We start from the raw sequence: 17,888 nt of genomic DNA, 5'->3' as shown, positions 1-17,888 counted from the left end.
AAAAATGTATATACGAAAATTTAGTAGATTTGAATATACTATCTACAATGTTACCCATTTACTAAACATGTAAATGAAAACGAATCATTGGATGGATGATTAGAAGGCTATATTTTAAATAATAATGAGATTTTGAACTTTTAAAATTTAAAGACTATTTCAGGGGAATGAAAACTGTAAATAAAGAAACAAAAATTAAGTATAAATCAAAATAATTTTCCTCTGATGTACAAAAGGCAGTAATAAGAGCAGTAACCAGCAAATTACAGTTTTAAAATACATTTTTCTTGAACTGTAATTCTTTAAAATAGTGTATACTGTAACTGCAATGTGATTTGTTTAATTAATTTTAGATTGAGTATAAACATTTATAACATTTCGTAACGCATCATAGAGGCTTCTTACAATTTTTTAATTGCATTTACTATTTATGTACAAAAATAACCAATTGGCAAAATTGAATTTTAAGCTATTAATTTATCGTTTTTAAATAAGACACGCAATATTGTAAAATAGCTTCATAACGCGAAAACTAATAGTATATACTAGAAATCGAAATCTTTTTTTAATGTTTTAGATCAGTGTTATAGAATTTTTAAATAAGCGATCAATAGTGTCAAAGACAATATACATACATATGAAATAAAAATTTATGACCATATAAATGCGATATATGCAAATATTTATTTTCTGTTTTAACACTTCTCAGAAAGTAGTATAAATATAAATAAAAAATATTACTTTTATTTTTATGTACAATAACCTCGATGTAATATTTAAATTTTTCTGTTTAAATATTTTTTACGAATAATCGGTTACAAATTATTATTATAAATAATTTTAAGGAAACACTCATTATATTTATTTGTTATTCGTATATTTTTTAAATAAATTAATAAATTTTATATTATTTCGAGAAAAGCAGAGAAGTATTTTATCTTTCGCATTTATTTGTCCAAAAAGTACTGTTTTGTCTTGTACATTATTAATTTTCAGAAATATTGTATACATTGAATAAAAGTACATACTACAGATAGTTTATTTACACACTATACAGGATTGGAGATTCATAGAATCAATAATACTATTAATGCGCGAATTAATAAATCGATGTACACCATACTTACGCTTATTTGTCTACTTATTTTGAAAAGAAGGATCGCACAAAGGATACATTGGCGGGATTGTTCACTGACAAAAAAGGTCACAACTGAAATTATGTATGCTTAATTAACATATAAAATTAAAATAGCCAATGTCACATATGTATATGTACCCTTCCTAAGCAAAGGAGAACTTTTATATTCGATGTATTTAGAAAACGCAGAATTCAGTCTTAAAGGTAGGAAGCACGCATTTTCCTAAATAATTCGCTTTGGTCTTAGAACTGCGTTCATATTACATGTATGTATATGCATCTCATTGCTTCAACCTTATTTGACAATATTAATAAGCATCTTAACAAGAATGAAAGCATCATTTGTGATGCAACTAATACACATTTAAACAGTTTGCACAATACGAAAATTAATAAATAGATATGACCAGAATGTAGATAGGCATTAAATGTAAAAAAATGATCTATAGATAAATTTAATATATAAAATTCATCGCTCTAATGATCATCTTTTACTACTTACAAGAATAAGTTTGTCGTCGCAATGATACATGTTTCTCTTTTAAAGTGTTTTTGAATGCTTCCCTTTATCCATTATTTTCTCGTGTAGTTTGTTTGTGCTGTATTTCTTTAAAAGGTTTGACCTGTACACTCAATCTTTCTGCTGAAGTAGTGGTAGAAGAAGAGGTAATGGAAGAAGACGAGGAAGACGAAGAAGATGAAGACGAAGACGAAAACGACGAAGATGAAGATGGATCGTCATTAACAATTGAAGGAGCACCTGGACCAGGTGATGGACTATGCACAGGTCGAAAAGAACAACCAAGAGAGTCAAGACTGGAACAAGACTCTGGAGTTCCAACTGAACTAATAGTTCCAGGATGTAGACTAGATATTGCCACATCCAACCTATGTTGAAAGATAAAGCATTGCATATACTAATAACTTTATAGCATTAATCTAATATTTTTTTATTTTAAGTAATAAAATTACCTAGATGCAGCAGAAGTTAGCAAACCAGAAGTACGTTTTGCAGGAGGTTGTAACTGATCCATTCCAGAATCATCTAATTCAAATTTTCTCTTAACTGATGCCAAACAACTCGGTCGTATTGCAATAGGACTTAGGCTCCGTCTTCAGATACAAAATTGTTAATTAATAAGACCATATTAATAAACTATACCTTATTATACAGAAGTATAATACACATAACAAAAAATAACCTTGTAGCAAAAGCTTTTCTAGTAGGGCTAGGTGATAGATTATTTTTCCATGTAGCTGCATGAACACCAGGCGAATAGCAATGTCTTTGACCAAAACCAGTTCTTGTTGGTGATGGTGAAGAATATGTAGTTGAACCACTTACAGATAAATTGATACTCAATGGATCAAGAATTCGTTTAGCAATTGGTTGTGATTCTATCTTAAATTGCAATGAAGCTGATTCTGAATCTTTAAAGGACAATCCTTCTGCTTCTATGGTGAGGTCTTCCCATGATTGAGAGATCTGCATGGCACTGTGTATTTCTTTTTCATGTGCTGCTTCACGACCAGCAACATCAATGCATTCTTCTTGTCTCAATTGACTTACACGTGGTGTTAGCCTAGGAACAGTTCCAGGACTCTAAAACAACAATTATTTTATCATTAAAAAAAGAGTCAGTGGTATAAAGTATCACAAAACTATAGTCAGCAAATGATTTTCTTATTAATAAAGCTAATTACTCTATGATCACTACATTTATATTTAATTTTAAATAATCGTTTTCTTGTAATTTTAAAATAATACATAATAAACATGGACATTGCACATATACAAGATTCATTCTTACACTAGTGCTGAAGCGTCGTGTACGAGGTGAATTTGAAAATATGTTAAAATTTGATGGGACATCCCTGCAAGCAATTAAATTATTATTTTGCGATTGTATAATTTGATTAACTGATTATAGTTAAATTTAGCACTTAGACTACATTGATTAGCTTAATACAAAATACCTTGGCGCAGAAGCTGAAGGTGATGTTACAGACATTGTTGCAGTGATCTTATTGATCATGGGTGCACTGCTAGACCGTTTCAAACTAATTACTGTATAGTCAACATCCATGATCATCCAGACCAACTATTTCTTGATACATCTGTCTACAGACACTTGTCAAGGACTCGAAGTACATTGAAGATGTGCAACAATCTAATTCACTAAGTAAATCAATAAATAATTCTTGGCACAAAATAAACGTATATTGCGCTTTCTCCTGCTGTTGCTATTCGATATTTCAATTGTAGTAAATTATGTCTTTTAGCACAAGAACTAAGAAGATGCCGCATTTGAGCTCTCATTTAAACACTGCCGCTCCGATTTTCGTTTCACTTTTTGTTGCGCGGTTAACGCAAAATATTTATAATCGATTTTTTGCTTTGTAAAATAAAATAAGAAAACTATAAAAACGTAGGCTTTGTCAAATTGAAAGTGTACATAGCAAAAGTACGAAATAGCAAGGTACATAGACAAATTCCAATATTTCTGATGTTTAGTTCCTACTTGAACCACCGTACAGAAACCAAGTTACAAATTATAAGTTGATTTAATTTCGTAACCCCTAATTCTTCAACGATATCACTAACTACAATTAAATTGTGATTTCTTCGACTGACCGTCGAACACCTATCGTTTCTTAACATGAAGCACGCGTATGTCAGATCTGGCTATGATCCTTTTGCTTCCTTAGAAAAAATCTTTCAAGATTGGTAAGCACACTGAATTTGCTGGTAGCCGTGAGCTTTCGTTAAATTTACAAGCCTAAGTGTATATGATCGAATTGTAAAACTAACTACTATATAAATTATTAGCAAGAGGAAAAAGGGAGGAGAATTATGCTATCTTCAATGATCCTTTTCTAAAATCATAGTTTCTCTTTCTCTCTCTTCCAAAAGGCGCAACATTTAAGTATTTTCAATAATACTTGTGCACTGAATCAATTTAAAATGTTTACTACAAATAAGAAAGAAATAATTTAAATATAATGCTATACGTTTCTGGAATGGAATGATGATTGTATATACAATCGAATTTTAAGCAGATAATTTTCTCGTCATTATGAATATATGCAGTTGGTGCGTATAAAACAAAAGGATGTTTAATGGTGGTGTTTTCAATAGAAAAAGAGAGGAAACTGCTTAAAATTTATATATTGTGTTAGTTCAAATATCTTTTATAAGATATATTTTATTTTATACATATATAATAGTATATCTATTATAAACATATGTCAATTATATTATTTTAAATATCTTAAAATAACTTTTCTAATTTCTATAATGGAATAGCTTTTTTCAAAAATATAAAATCTAAGAACTTATTTACCGATATAATGTCTACATAATAGATATAAGTAGTTATACGATATTTGTTGAATTATATAATTATAATTATAAAATTATTTACCATGTCGTATAATTATCAATAGTTTTATTTATTGTGGCTCAAAAGTAGATATCGGAAGATACACCGTAGAAAATAAGCTTATATTCTTTTAAAATGTTATAAATATAACAGGGTAATAAATTAACGACATATTCTATAATATATATAATATATTGTTATATTCTGTAATATAATATAATCTGTAATACAATCACTTATTTTTTGTATCTATCTATATAAAAAATTGTGATCATTAAAAAAATAACATTTATATTCATATATATTTGTTTTATTATATTTTCAACTCCTGTAATTTTAAAAATTAATTTCTTCCAAAAATATAAGTTTCATAATTAAAAATTTAGTATTGTTTATGAAAACGGGAACATTTATTTATTTTCTACATATTTTATATTCAATTATTAAAGTCTATTATCTTAAGTTTAAAAAATCTTGTCTGTGATATAACAGAGTATAGAATTAATGTTAAAAACAGTAACGATTAGTATATAATAGTTTCAAAATATTAATGAGGGCAAATGAATTTTGTATATTTTTAAATAAAAATTTTAACTCTTTCCGGCATCCATTATCCTCGTCCACAGCGACGATATATATATATATACACACATAATATAATTAAATTAATAAATATAAATAACATAAAATAATTAAATTATATTCAATATTCAAAATTATATTCCATCATTGTTATATAATTTTCAATAAACAACTCAAAGTGAAGATTTATCGCAGGACTTATTTTTAAAATACAGAACCAGGTCTCAACAACATTCCCTTTATCCACTACATCCTCAAGTCCTCTGTTGTTTCAGCGAAATCCTCTAAGATTTTAAACGAACACGTTGGGAGAACAAAAGACGCGAGACGCTCTACGGTGGCACTCAGCGGCACGGCGGCCCGCTCGTAGAGGCGCATTGATGATGGCTAGTACCCGCCATGACGAAAGGGTTAAATATTTTTCAATTAATATGTACTTTAAGGTACTGAACATTTATTTTTATGCCCGTTATAATTAAGTAATATCACGTATTTCTTTCTCTAATTTCTAAATTAAGATGGAGAATGAAAAATAGTTTTGAGCAATATTATAAGGTTTTATTTCTGCTTCCCTCATGCAAACTCTATCTGTTTTAAATATACTGTCTCATCTAAATTGAGATAGCAAGCTATATATAAGAAAATACATATATAAGGTACGCGAACGATGGTAATTGTTCTTAACAATTATAGAGTTGCAGCAATGAAAGTTCCATAACCACAGTTATTTAACATTTGGTACAAATAAAAAAATGCCACATTGGATTTCTTATTAAAATTAATCTATTCTATATCTATATCTGCATATCGCATGTTTAAATGATTATCTATTATTTGAAATAGTTCTAATGGTTGTGGTATTCTACCAGTTTCCAGTTTAGACCATACTGGAACATCTAGAACATAATGAATAACTTAGATACATATTTATAGATACTGTATAATTATATTTATTATAATTCATAGTAAAATTGTTTACCATTAAAATGTATTTCAAAAGCTCCTGATGATATGAAATGTCCTTCTATGGCATTAAAAATAAGGAATATCATTATACAGGAATAAAACCGATTATCTAGACACCATTGCCACAGTGATGTTGGTGGTTGTCCTAAATCAAGCCCACTTAGTATTAAAATTATCAGTGAAACTTTTGCAAAACTCTAAATAAAAATAGGAAACATAGCATATTAATAAATAATAAATATTACGTGTTAGAAAAACAAAATATAATTACCAATAATTTAGCAATGAGCATCTTATTATTAGAGGGAATATAATTTTCTCCAACAATTTGTAATTCTGGATACTTTTGCATAAGAATATTGACATAATCGTCAAAAACTTTTCTATATCCACATGAATAACTGAAAGCAGAAAAGATAAAAATTATTAGCCCATTGATGAAATTATAAACGTATAAATAAATCATCAAAATTATATATGTCAAAATATATCGAATAAAAAAAGTAAAATTATTGCTTTTTTACAATTAAATTTATAAAACTCACCAATAGAAGAATTTTAACGTCGGTCCCGTTTTTGTACCAAGTTTGGTTAATGGAACTTGACTGTCATCAGCTTTATTGTCTAATGCGCATAAAATAACGCAGAAACACAAAATTAATTTCATACGACGCAGCATTCTTTAAGTCATTGAAAACTCATCAATAGTATAAATTTTTATCGAAACAACTATATTTTTATCTTTTAAAAGACACCAACTAATACTCTTCTACACCTGTCTACACCGATTAGTCACTATCTGCTGTCAAGCAGTGCAATTCCGAATCGAACCGAGTTGAACCGAATGGAGTAAAACATAACTATCTATACAATTTTATCAGATCCATTGAATTCGCTTGATTAAAATAATACTAAGTTATAAACTTAATTTAAACATTATTTTGTATTTTTCTAACTTCCTCTCACAAATCTTTGGCTTTATAATAGAATTGAAAATATTTATTTACTTTCTATCAAAATTACTTTTATTAGATTTATTTACAATATATCTTTTAAAGTATCTATATCAATACATTAGATTTTAAGGCAAAGTAAAAATAAAATAATTTTTAATAATAGATTCATGAATAAATTAATTTATTTGGTGATTTCCAATACATATAATTGTATTAGGACCATACATATGTACTCTTACGATTTTTGTAATTTATTATTCAATAATCTATAAATATACACTGTGATCATAAATTCATTATGAAATTGAAATCACAGGAGATTTTATAGCGCAAAATAAAACAAAAACCAAGAATAACTCAGTTTTCTCAAAAACAAAGCCTTAAATAAAAAAAACTTTATTCTATATCTTCAACTAATTTTCATATCTAGAGTAACCTTTTGTCGAAGTGATCTACTCTTGTCTGTCTGAGATTGGATAAATTCATATATATGTATATTTACCAAGTTTTCAAACTTGGATTTCTCGAAGATATATATATTCTCAATTTCCTTCTTACCTTCTCAATTACCTTCTTCGATTTACTTCTTATTTCTGTTATCTAGTGACATATTACAAATTAGATTTGATACAATTATTTTTAATGAAAGTAATTCAAAATTAAAATAATGTATACAACATTATGATTTGCTATAATCTTTATTTAAAAATTTTTGAACTAAACACACACATACATGAATCATATAGTATGTATTACAATGCTAGATTACTAGCAAAATATTAGGTATGTGCAGGATGTCACATTTAAAGTAACCTTAATAAACCGCTTCGCTATTTTTCAAAGACTATGGAAATGATAAAGTCAATATAATACAGTAAAATCGGATGCACCATTTGGCCTTTATATTTAGAAAATATTTATTTATAATACTCCTCTTCAATAGTTTTTGCTAATTAATAATACATCCTCTAACAGAAAGATAAGAATAGCCTCTTTAAATAAATACTGCAAACTGCAAAATATTCTTTTAAGTATTAATTACTAAACGTGGAAAAGAAAAATTCAAAATTGGAGCTGAGAAAAAGCAAGATGGATAAGAGTTATTTTTTATGCACTTCATAGTGTACAATGTATCTCTTAGTTTTAATGTGCATAAGTTTATTTAGTTGTTTCCATATATTAAATTTAATATACAATTTTGTAAATAAAGTATACCAACCCTCAAACTTATTATGTAGTTTTATCAACAAAAATACTTGCTATTTGCTATATTTCATATTCAAAAGAACAATTTCTTTGTAAAAAGTAGTTTGTAACTTTTTAGGAGGCCATTCTGGCAGCAATATGTTTGATAAAATGTTTGTTTGAAAGCCAAATAATTCTCTTCAAATAGTTTTTTGGAGAAAAAAAGGCTTCATTTTTAATATGATAATTGACTTGAGTTATCTCCAACGTGCGAAGCTGTCATAAATCTGGAAATCTAATGAAATTTATAAAATTTATAAGTAAATATTTCGAAAAAGAATGAAATAGTTTAAAGACACTACTTAATTAAATGGATTACATAGGAAAACTATAACAGGTTTCTAAATTTACCTCATAGGATCCTCAAGGTAATCTGGTGGTATCTTAAATAACTTGGGATCTATATCATTCCGAAAGGCAAATTCTTGAAAAGTGATTTTTGCTGTCACCGTAGGTAAAATAGGTATATCAATTTTTACAGGGAAACCAGGTGGTAATTTCATTAGAACAAATTCTCTCAATTTACTAAAATGTTTGAATGGCGCTATTACTTCCAAAACATTGAGTAACATATCGACAGTCAGTGGAAAATCTGGACTCATAGCAACTGTTGCTTTAAATGATTTACTGCTTTCCTTGTAAACAAGATTTCTCCCAAGAAGTGGAGATCGACCAGGTGGAGCCGTAATATATTCTTCCCAAGTAATATTTGATTCTGGTGGTGGATTTAAAGAAGCTCTTCTAACTTGAGGCTAAAAGTTGATAAATGAGCGTATTTAAGTAGAGAAAGAAAATTCTGCTACTTTGTTTACCTTCTCATTAGCAAATCCTTGTGAACTTCCTTTTGTTAATGATTCCATAATAGCCTTATTTTTTTGTAAGTCTTCCTCGCTTAAATGTTCTCGTCGTTTCTTACTTTCCAAAACCATTCCGTCGATTTGGTAAAATTCCGCGTGGAAAGGCCCTACCATCTCCTTTATTAAATATTTGAGATATATCTCAAAAAAATTTTAAGAAAAGAGCAGGAGAAGGAGGAGAAGTATCATAGGCAAAACCAACAATGCTGGCCTTACCCTTTTATCTTCACGAAATATCCAGCCTGTCTGAGCTTTTGAAAGTGTAATACCTTTTGTCGACATTTGTGCAGCCATGATATCACTTGACATAAGAATATCGACTTCATCTTGTATTTCCAATTCTGTTTCCTAAAAAATGAATCAATGATAATAAATTCATTATTACAACTCATAATAAAAGATATTCAGTTGCAGATATTAATTAATAAAAAGCAATTTGACCTCATATCTCACTGTTTGATAACGTTTAGCCAGATTATCAAGTACTGCCAATGATTTACTTGGCTTTTTATCACCATTAAAAATAAATGATATGTCACCTCTTTCCCATCTCATATCATTGAAATCTACTAAAGTAGTGTCCATTCTGATAGATGCTCCCCTTTTATGTATTTTACAAACATCAGAAGGAAGTACACGAGAAACAAGTGGCACTGAAAAATTACAGATATTTGTAGATTATTACAATTATTATAAATTGATTGCAAACGTTTATGCATTTATGGGAAATTCAAATATGAAAGAATATGCAAAAATATACAACGTATCCAAAAAGTATTCTTATTGTAATATACATATAAATCCTATTTCTTCAGTGTACATAAAAATATGAATTTGCATGCAAGCATTTGCAACTTAATTATAATTGAAACATAACATTAAATACCCCAACTTTGAAAATCCCATTTTAATTCCATATAGAAGTCTCCCATTTGGCGTAATGTTGCAAGTAAATTTGGCCTTCTTTCTTCCATTTGCTCTCTAGCTTGTTGGTTTAATTTTCTCACAAGTGATGATACTGTAATATATATACATATATAACTAATATTAAAATTATTTCTTTCTGATAAGTAGCTTGCTATTATTTTTACTAACTGGTTTGTCTATCTCCATAACTGATTGCCTCTGCAAGTGGACTCCACCCAGCTAAGTTCTTTACTTTTACAGGTGCACCGTGTGCAAGTAATAATTGAATTGATTCTAAAATTTTATTTGAAACTTTACATATATGTCAATAATGTATATTAAATAATTATTTATGTATATTAATGTATATTTGAAATAAATATTTTTACCTTTTCTTCCTAACATGACAGCTAAATGTAAAGGAGTATTTCCTATTGAAAGAAAATGAATTGTTTTATAATGTATACTTAATTAAAATCAATTATCAACAGATATATTGTTAACAAGATTATTAAATTTATAATGTTTGTGTTAACCTTGTGTATCTTTTTCAGCGATATTATAAGTTCTGATTAAAGAACTTAAAGCTTTAACGTCCCCTTGAAATATGCATTTGTGTAAAGGATATTTTTCATTTTCCAAATTCTCAGCCATGGCCATTTGTTGAGAAAATGATAGCCAAAATAACAATGATTCTTTTCTTTATCTAATCGAATCTCTCTTGATATAATAATAATTTCCTTGTATTCCATTTCCAAAATATGGCACGTTATATTGAATAATCATATCAAAACTTTCATTACATGAAAATTATTCATGAATAAAAGTTCACTATTTGACATTATACGTTTAATAATTAATAAAATCAACGAATAAACTTTATATTTGATTGAATACGTTTCAAGTTTACATTTAAACATCGATACTTTTATATGCCTTCTTTCATGATATGACGCCTAGGATATTCATATACTTAAAAAGAACTTTTAAATCGCGTTATATTATCGTTGTTTGACCGATGTTATTATTTTTGCCGCTGTTTTTATTTGTCCTGTGTTATTCGTATTTGCGCTAGGTGGTCGTTTTTATAATCAAAGTAAATAGGTTGGTCACCTCATTTAACATCTCCCTTATAATACAATTACAAAGTGTTTGTTATCAAAATGAATTTTATCAAATTGCAATTTATTTTAATATTACTTATCCTAAGTGGTACAAATACACTGCATTAATATCACCACATTAAGATGGTATTTACTTACACACTCTAATGCAGTTTATACATTGTAATGCGTGTACATATATGTATGTATCTGGTTATGTGTTAATGCATCAATGAAAACATCTTATGTTGACGAAAATATTATAATTGAAACATGAATATAAATTAAATCTGAAAAATTGACAACTTTGAGAATTATGAGATTGTATATTTCTTTATAGTAAACTTATTACAATTTATATTATATTATATAAAAATTATACAATCAAGTAACAAAGATGAAGTTGCTAGGGACATTTTCAAAATTTTAATACGATATTAATCGAATATACACATGTTTTAATTATATAATTCAAATATTTAAATAAGTTAAAAATTACATAAAAATAAGTTCTAATGTTTGTATATATCCATCAATTTTCTACTTTTATCTATTAATTTTGTGAAAATATATATGTATATGTATATGTATCATTATATTATTGTAAATTAGTAACTATTAAAATACGTTTAGGTTATTTTCGATCTATTTCTAATCAATAAACTTCTATTACATTATTAAGTACTTTAAATAAATTTTAATAAGCATTACCAAACGATTTCCAGTTTTCTTTTTTTCTTTAGTCATATAGGAATGAACTAAGACTCATTTGACTAAATTAAAAATTTACTGTAATTAAAAAATTTATTTTACAATTATTTTTACAATTATATATCATTATATAATACTTATATCTCTATACTATACAAGCACTTAAACCTTTAATATATAGGAAGTTCAAATCAAAAAACGAAAGTACAATACTTAGTTCATAATTTTTGAACTATTAATGAAATTTTGCATAATGATTTGTTCCCAAATGGTTAATGTCTTAAAAAATATTGCTATCTGTAGAATTTATTTCTTCTTGATCAATATTAACTGCTTCTGTAGCTGTTTCTGGGGGTAGTGACACTGACCAAATCATAGAATCGTGAGTTTTTAATTGCTTTTCTTTGTGCATCAATGATTTACTTACAACTTTATCATTTGTTTGAGCAGGGCATTCAAAATGAACACAGTGAAAAACCTAAAAAGCAAAATGTTTTGGATAATTTTTGGATATGTATAAAATGTGTTTAATTACAAATAGTTTCGTTGCCCCCTAACGTCACTACTCGAAATGAACATGCAATCATTACCTCATTTGCTGTATTGTGTGTTCCAACAATACGTATAAAAACGACAGGACGAGCAGGTTCAAAGTGTATTGTTTGCCACGAACGACAAGCTTCTCTGGTTTTATCACCAACTAGAACCCAATTCCAAGAATTACCGGATACCTCTATATAATAAGAATACGAACGATCATCGCAATCCCAAAGTAATAATCTATATGTAAATAAATATTGATTAGAAAATTTCATATTTTCTTATTTGTTATAGATAATATAATAATATATACCGCATAGAATCTATAATGTACGGTTGCCCAAGTTGTACTAAAATAGAACCAGATCCAACTTGATGACATGTGTAACCACTATCCCAATCATAATTTGATGTATCACCATTTAAGAGAGCATTTCGAGATCTATATTTAAACAATTTATTATAAAGAAGGAATGAAATACATTTATACACAACAACTTACATACCTACAAACACCTTCTGTAACAGTTGCACTTTGATCCATAGTAGCAACATTTCGTGTTGGAATAACAAAACCATTATAGAGCTTTTCTGTATGATTTGTATAATATGCTTCAAAACTTACAAGATGAAACACCTTTAAAAATAAAAGTTATAATTATACAGTAGAAAAACATTCCATGTAATTTTAATAATGATTTTACTTTGTTTACGGTATTATTTGTCCCAACAATACGAATATAAAGAACTATTCTTGGTTCAAAGTATAAGTATTGCCAACTACGACAAAAGTATTCTGTATAATCAATAACTCGAACCCAATTTTTTTGATCCATGGATACCTACAAAACAGTAAGAAATAATTATACTATGAAGAATTAAACATGAAAATTAGTACTTAATTTATTTTTCTCACTTCTAAATAGTAAGAATATGAACGCATATCTTTATCCCAAAGCAACATTTTTACATGGTTGATGATGCATTGAGTTCCTAACTTGACTAAAATACCATGTTCTCGTGATTCAGTAATAGTGTGTCTGGTATACCTAATAAAAGAATAGTATTATTTAAATGAATAATTTGGAAAATGAATTTATCAATTTACCCTCGTTCCATATCATAATTATTTGTATCGCCATCTAAAAGATAGCTACGCATTTCACCCTGTAGGACTTGAGCACCATGTATAGGATGAGCAACATTTACATCAATAAGTAGTCGACCACGATAATTAAGATCTGAATCACGTGTTTGCGTTCTTGCAGCTATTGCATCTAAGATTGCTTCCGGAGAAATTAATCCAGTTGGGCGAACAACATTTAAAAGATCCGTGATTGAAACTAAGTTTAATCGTACCTTATCTGCAAAATTTGTCTAATCAATTGAATAACGTATTATATAGAAATTATTTTGAAAGTATATTTAAAACAGATTTTTTATTTTTAATGCTTTTATATTTACCTAAAACAGTTTTGCCATCTGCATCAGGATTTGCATTTACCCATGCTCGTACAGCTAAGAAGATATCAATCTCTGGTGCATAAAAGGAATCTCTTGAGACAAGTTCATTCAAAGCATCAGCACTTAATTGCAAAAAGCTTTCATGTTGAATTACTTCACATGCATGTTCATCCATGTATTCATGACAAACCTAGAATAGATTATTTTCAGTGGATATTTTCAAATGCATTTTTAGATATGGTATCAATACCTTGGTAAGAAATTCTAGTCGATAAAGAAGTGCTGCACCAAATATGAGGCAGACATTTTTTATATTTAGTATTTCTCTAAGATAATCTGATATAGAAGCTTCCAATTCTGAAAATCCATAAAGATGTGCTAATCCAAGAATATCCAACACAACCTAAAAACAATAATAATTTGTTAAATAAAAATGATAATGAAAATAAGTGACAATTAATACCTCTTCACGTCGGTCTGTAAGAGACATTCGTCCTGTATATATATACTCAAGTAGGCCTTTAAACCCAGTCAAATTAGCATCTTTTAACTCAATTTCATGTTGTGTGGATTCTTTTAAACCTCCAAACAAAAGAGCTCTGAAATATTGGCTACGTGCAGCTAAAATGATTTTGTGGCTATTAAATCTTTGTCCACCAACAATTAAAGTTACATCTGAATAATCATCTGAGAGATAGAGAGCACCAATATCCTCAGAAAGTGTGTTAATATGATTTATGTCACCAGAAATTGGATGTTCTACTGATATATTTAATTCATGATGAGAACTCATTTTTTAGGTTTTGATCTTTTAAATACAAAATTGCAATTTCTTCTTCCCTAATTATTTTTCTTTTTTAAAAGCTTTTCCTTGAGATACGTTGATAGCATAATACTTCTCTCGATATTCATGCATTCACACTAATCAAGAAACGAAAAGTAGAATCAATTTTACAGAAACTTTACAATCATTAAACAGTAAAAGTAAGGTTAACTTTTAATTTAAATTTAAGGTTAATTTTTAATCTTTAATTGTATTTACATGCTTGAAGTATGTATACTACGATTTTGCGTTTAAATTGCGCATTTAACTTTTTTTCTATAGATAAACAATTTCTATAAATTTAAATAAATCTCAGAGAAATCATTATAACGTAAAAATAAAGTCACATCCCATTTATAAAAATATTATATTTTACATTTAATTTTGTACTATCTATTTTTTAACAATGGTATCTATTGATCACAACATAAATATCATAGACTTATAGATACTGAAGATAGACAAACGTTGAAATGCAATATGCAATATTGCATTGTGGAAGCATTGTGGTCTGAAGGCAATGCAATACGTGAAATATGAATATCATAAGCAAAATTACAAATTTAATATGTTTAAAACTACTTAAACAATAACTTAAATTACACATATGATATTTGTGTTATATATTTTAACGGTATTAAAGGTTATCACAAATGCTCATGGAGCACCGCCATGACCGTCCTAACTGTTGTTTGACGAAGTGCGCGAAAAATTGAAAGCAGCTACTTGAATTGTAAAGATTACTTTTATTAGAAGATCGGGACTGTAATTATTCCAGATACAAAAAATTAGTAAGTTGAAAAATTTTTTGTTAAGCTCTTTGCTCAAGCTTTTCTTCTTAAGTTTGAAAAATTTCTCTCTGTGACGGCATCATGTGCAAGAATAAAGTGCATAGAATCCAAGTTATAAAAGAGAAAACGTACTAACAATATTTATGACTTTATTTATTATTAAAATGCAATATTCTTTCAAAAGGATTACAAAATCTGCAAATTTATCATAAGATAATAAAAAACTCAATATTATTATAAACATTTTAATGGAATAATTATATATATATATCTAATTAACTTTATTTCTATTTACATAATTCCAATAATATAAACATTTACTTTTAAGGTATCCTGTTTTGCAAGATGCAACGCAAGGTAGCGTATAATGGTAGTTCTTTAACTTCTTAATATCTGTGGATTGTCGAATCTATCTTTTATATTACTAATGGTGCAAATGAATTATTAAAAATTACCCGGTCAGTTAGTTGTTAGTATTTGAGAATTTTTGCATCTACGCTTTTTAAAACACGAATGTTAAAGAGAAAAATAAATATAGTTGTGAAAATATCTTTTTGAGAATATTGCATAATGACAAAAGGTACGATTTTATTTGATTGCAATCAACATATAAACATTATTATGCTAGGTTAAGTAATTCGATTTTTTTGTTATTACATATTATTTGAAATTATATGATATTTGTACATTAAACTAATTGTATTTTTTAATGATTTTTGTCGTTGAGATTGGTATAATCTTGCTTAAATTTTAAATTCAAATAAAAAATTGGTAAAAATAAACAAATAATGGAACTTAAATTTGATCCAGTTCAAGTATAATTTATTAATTAAATTGTCAACTCTAAAAAGTGTTTCCTATAGAATTGTTATTACTATATTATAAAGTACAATGTATAAAGTATTCCAGTGTCTTAAGCTGTTTCTTAAATGATATTAATAGGCATGAAATACTAATAGATACTAGAAAATAAATATTAGATGTGAAATTTTAATAATTTTTTAGACGAAACATTGGAGAAAAAATCAGTTGAAAATAATGATACTGATAAAAAGACTGCATCTGAATCTGGTCCTGATCCATCAGCACCAATAACTAGAAGAGGAGTATTAACATCATTCTTGACTGGCAAGCCAATGGAGATACCAGAACAAGATATTGTAACTACATAGTTCATCCATCTTTGTTATAGCTTTAGTTATATTCATTATAATGTAATAAAAGATGTTCTATTGCTTTTTTTATAGTTAGGTAAATGCAGATTTGTGTCTGAATTTGAAAAATTAAATCGTATCGGGGAAGGCACCTATGGAATTGTTTATAGAGCAAGGGATACTAAAAATGATAAAGTTGTAGCCTTGAAAAAGGTACGAATGGAACATGAAAAAGATGGCCTTCCAGTCAGTGGTTTAAGAGAAATATCTGTTCTTTTGTCCTGTCGTCATGAAAATATTGTACATTTAAGAGAAGTAGTAGTAGGGAGAAGTTTAGAAAGCATATTTCTTGCTATGGAATATTGTGAACAAGACTTAGCAAGTTTATTGGACAATATGCAAGCTCCATTTTCAGAAAGTCAAGTCAAATGTATTGTTTTACAAGTATTAAAGGGTTTGCGTTATCTACATCACAATTTTATTGTACATAGAGATTTGAAAGTTTCAAATCTCCTTATGACGGACAAAGGATGTGTAAAAATTGCTGATTTTGGATTAGCTAGGTGGTTTGGTTTACCTTTGAAGCCAATGACCCCTAGGGTAGTAACATTATGGTATAGAGCACCAGAGTTGTTATTACAAGCTAAAACTCAAACAACTTCTGTCGATATGTGGGCTGCAGGTTGTATTTTAGGTATAGTATTTTCATTTTTTTGTTTTTTTTTTTGTTTTTTGATTTATATATAACATTAAAGATTTAATATAATAATTTAAATTTCGCTTATGCATATACATGTTTTTATTAGGGGAACTACTTGGACATCGGCCTTTATTGCCTGGACGATCAGAAATTGCACAATTAGAACTAATCGTTGACTTGCTAGGCACACCAAGTGAAGCAATTTGGCCTGAGTTTAATACACTTCCAGCGCTACAGAACTTTACATTAAAACAGCAACCATATAATAATTTGAAACAAAGGTTTCCATGGTTAAGTGCCGCTGGTTTGAGATTATTAAATTTCTTATTCATGTATGATCCAAAAAAGAGAGCCACTGCAGAAGAATGTTTACAAAGTAGCTACTTTAAAGAAGCTCCTTTGCGTAAGTCACAGAAAACGATATGTATAGCGTGATCCACCAGAACTATTATCTATACATTTCTTCCAGTGAATAATAACAGTCACGTAAATTGAAGTAGCAATATCTGGTGAACCATCCTGTATATTATTATCGTAATACTTAGAAGTTCTTAATTATCATAATATTT

General features: G+C 28.0%; 5 protein-coding genes across 8 annotated transcripts in view; 1 reads left to right on the top strand and 4 right to left on the bottom strand.

Annotated features, from left to right (window-relative positions):
• Positions 1 to 195: 195 nt before the first annotated feature.
• Positions 196 to 4,016, bottom strand: LOC139988109 (PPP2R1A-PPP2R2A-interacting phosphatase regulator 1). Its single transcript, XM_072005098.1, has 5 exons — positions 3,116 to 4,016; positions 2,950 to 3,013; positions 2,341 to 2,741; positions 2,111 to 2,251; positions 196 to 2,026 (listed from the first exon to the last, which is right to left on the bottom strand). Exons 1-5 carry the CDS (start codon positions 3,229 to 3,231, stop codon positions 1,705 to 1,707), a joined length of 1,044 nt encoding a protein of 347 aa, XP_071861199.1. The 5' UTR covers positions 3,232 to 4,016; the 3' UTR covers positions 196 to 1,704.
• Positions 4,017 to 5,639: 1,623 nt separating this feature from the next.
• Selt (selenoprotein T) lies at positions 5,640 to 6,898 on the bottom strand. The gene is made up of 4 exons (XM_072004621.1): positions 6,615 to 6,898; positions 6,341 to 6,470; positions 6,083 to 6,266; positions 5,640 to 5,999 (listed from the first exon to the last, which is right to left on the bottom strand). Exons 1-4 carry the CDS (start codon positions 6,746 to 6,748, stop codon positions 5,887 to 5,889), a joined length of 561 nt encoding a protein of 186 aa, XP_071860722.1. The 5' UTR covers positions 6,749 to 6,898; the 3' UTR covers positions 5,640 to 5,886.
• An 806-nt stretch (positions 6,899 to 7,704) lies between these two features.
• LOC139987873 (ankyrin repeat domain-containing protein 13C) lies at positions 7,705 to 11,312 on the bottom strand. Of its 2 annotated transcripts, none has more exons than XM_072004619.1 (9): positions 10,570 to 11,312; positions 10,423 to 10,464; positions 10,223 to 10,327; positions 10,014 to 10,145; positions 9,569 to 9,780; positions 9,344 to 9,475; positions 9,083 to 9,244; positions 8,622 to 9,022; positions 7,705 to 8,505 (listed from the first exon to the last, which is right to left on the bottom strand). In XM_072004619.1, the coding sequence occupies exons 1-9, from the start codon at positions 10,691 to 10,693 to the stop codon at positions 8,490 to 8,492; spliced, it is 1,326 nt and encodes a 441-aa protein (XP_071860720.1). In that variant the 5' UTR covers positions 10,694 to 11,312; the 3' UTR covers positions 7,705 to 8,489. The 2 variants fall into 2 exon arrangements, with proteins under 2 accessions (XP_071860720.1, XP_071860721.1); XM_072004620.1 differs by having other exon boundaries at positions 11,050 to 11,311.
• Positions 11,313 to 11,904: 592 nt separating this feature from the next.
• Btbd9 (BTB (POZ) domain containing 9) lies at positions 11,905 to 14,724 on the bottom strand. The gene is made up of 10 exons (XM_072004743.1): positions 14,315 to 14,724; positions 14,102 to 14,254; positions 13,852 to 14,041; positions 13,496 to 13,751; positions 13,304 to 13,436; positions 13,092 to 13,229; positions 12,894 to 13,024; positions 12,701 to 12,829; positions 12,438 to 12,627; positions 11,905 to 12,325 (listed from the first exon to the last, which is right to left on the bottom strand). Exons 1-10 carry the CDS (start codon positions 14,642 to 14,644, stop codon positions 12,128 to 12,130), a joined length of 1,848 nt encoding a protein of 615 aa, XP_071860844.1. The 5' UTR covers positions 14,645 to 14,724; the 3' UTR covers positions 11,905 to 12,127.
• Positions 14,725 to 15,875: 1,151 nt separating this feature from the next.
• Cdc10 (cyclin-dependent kinase 10) overlaps positions 15,876 to 17,888 on the top strand; it is a 39,368-nt gene continuing 37,355 nt past the window's right edge. For 2 of the 3 annotated variants that reach the window (XM_072005095.1, XM_072005094.1), the window contains exons 1-4: positions 15,878 to 16,045; positions 16,471 to 16,625; positions 16,713 to 17,313; positions 17,426 to 17,722. In XM_072005095.1, the coding sequence (XP_071861196.1) occupies positions 16,036 to 16,045; positions 16,471 to 16,625; positions 16,713 to 17,313; positions 17,426 to 17,722 (1,063 nt within the window). In that variant the 5' untranslated portion in view covers positions 15,878 to 16,035. Of the gene's footprint in view, positions 16,046 to 16,470; positions 16,626 to 16,712; positions 17,314 to 17,425; positions 17,829 to 17,888 lie in introns of all 3 variants that reach the window. The other variant, XR_011800032.1, reaches the window with a different exon arrangement.

The sequence above is a fragment of the Bombus fervidus genome, chromosome 6 (assembly GCF_041682495.2).
Source record: "Bombus fervidus isolate BK054 chromosome 6, iyBomFerv1, whole genome shotgun sequence".
NCBI lineage: Eukaryota > Metazoa > Arthropoda > Insecta > Hymenoptera > Apidae > Bombus > Bombus fervidus.
The sequence above is the reverse complement of the archived record's forward strand: the minus strand, read 5'-3'. Positions and strand labels throughout refer to the sequence as shown.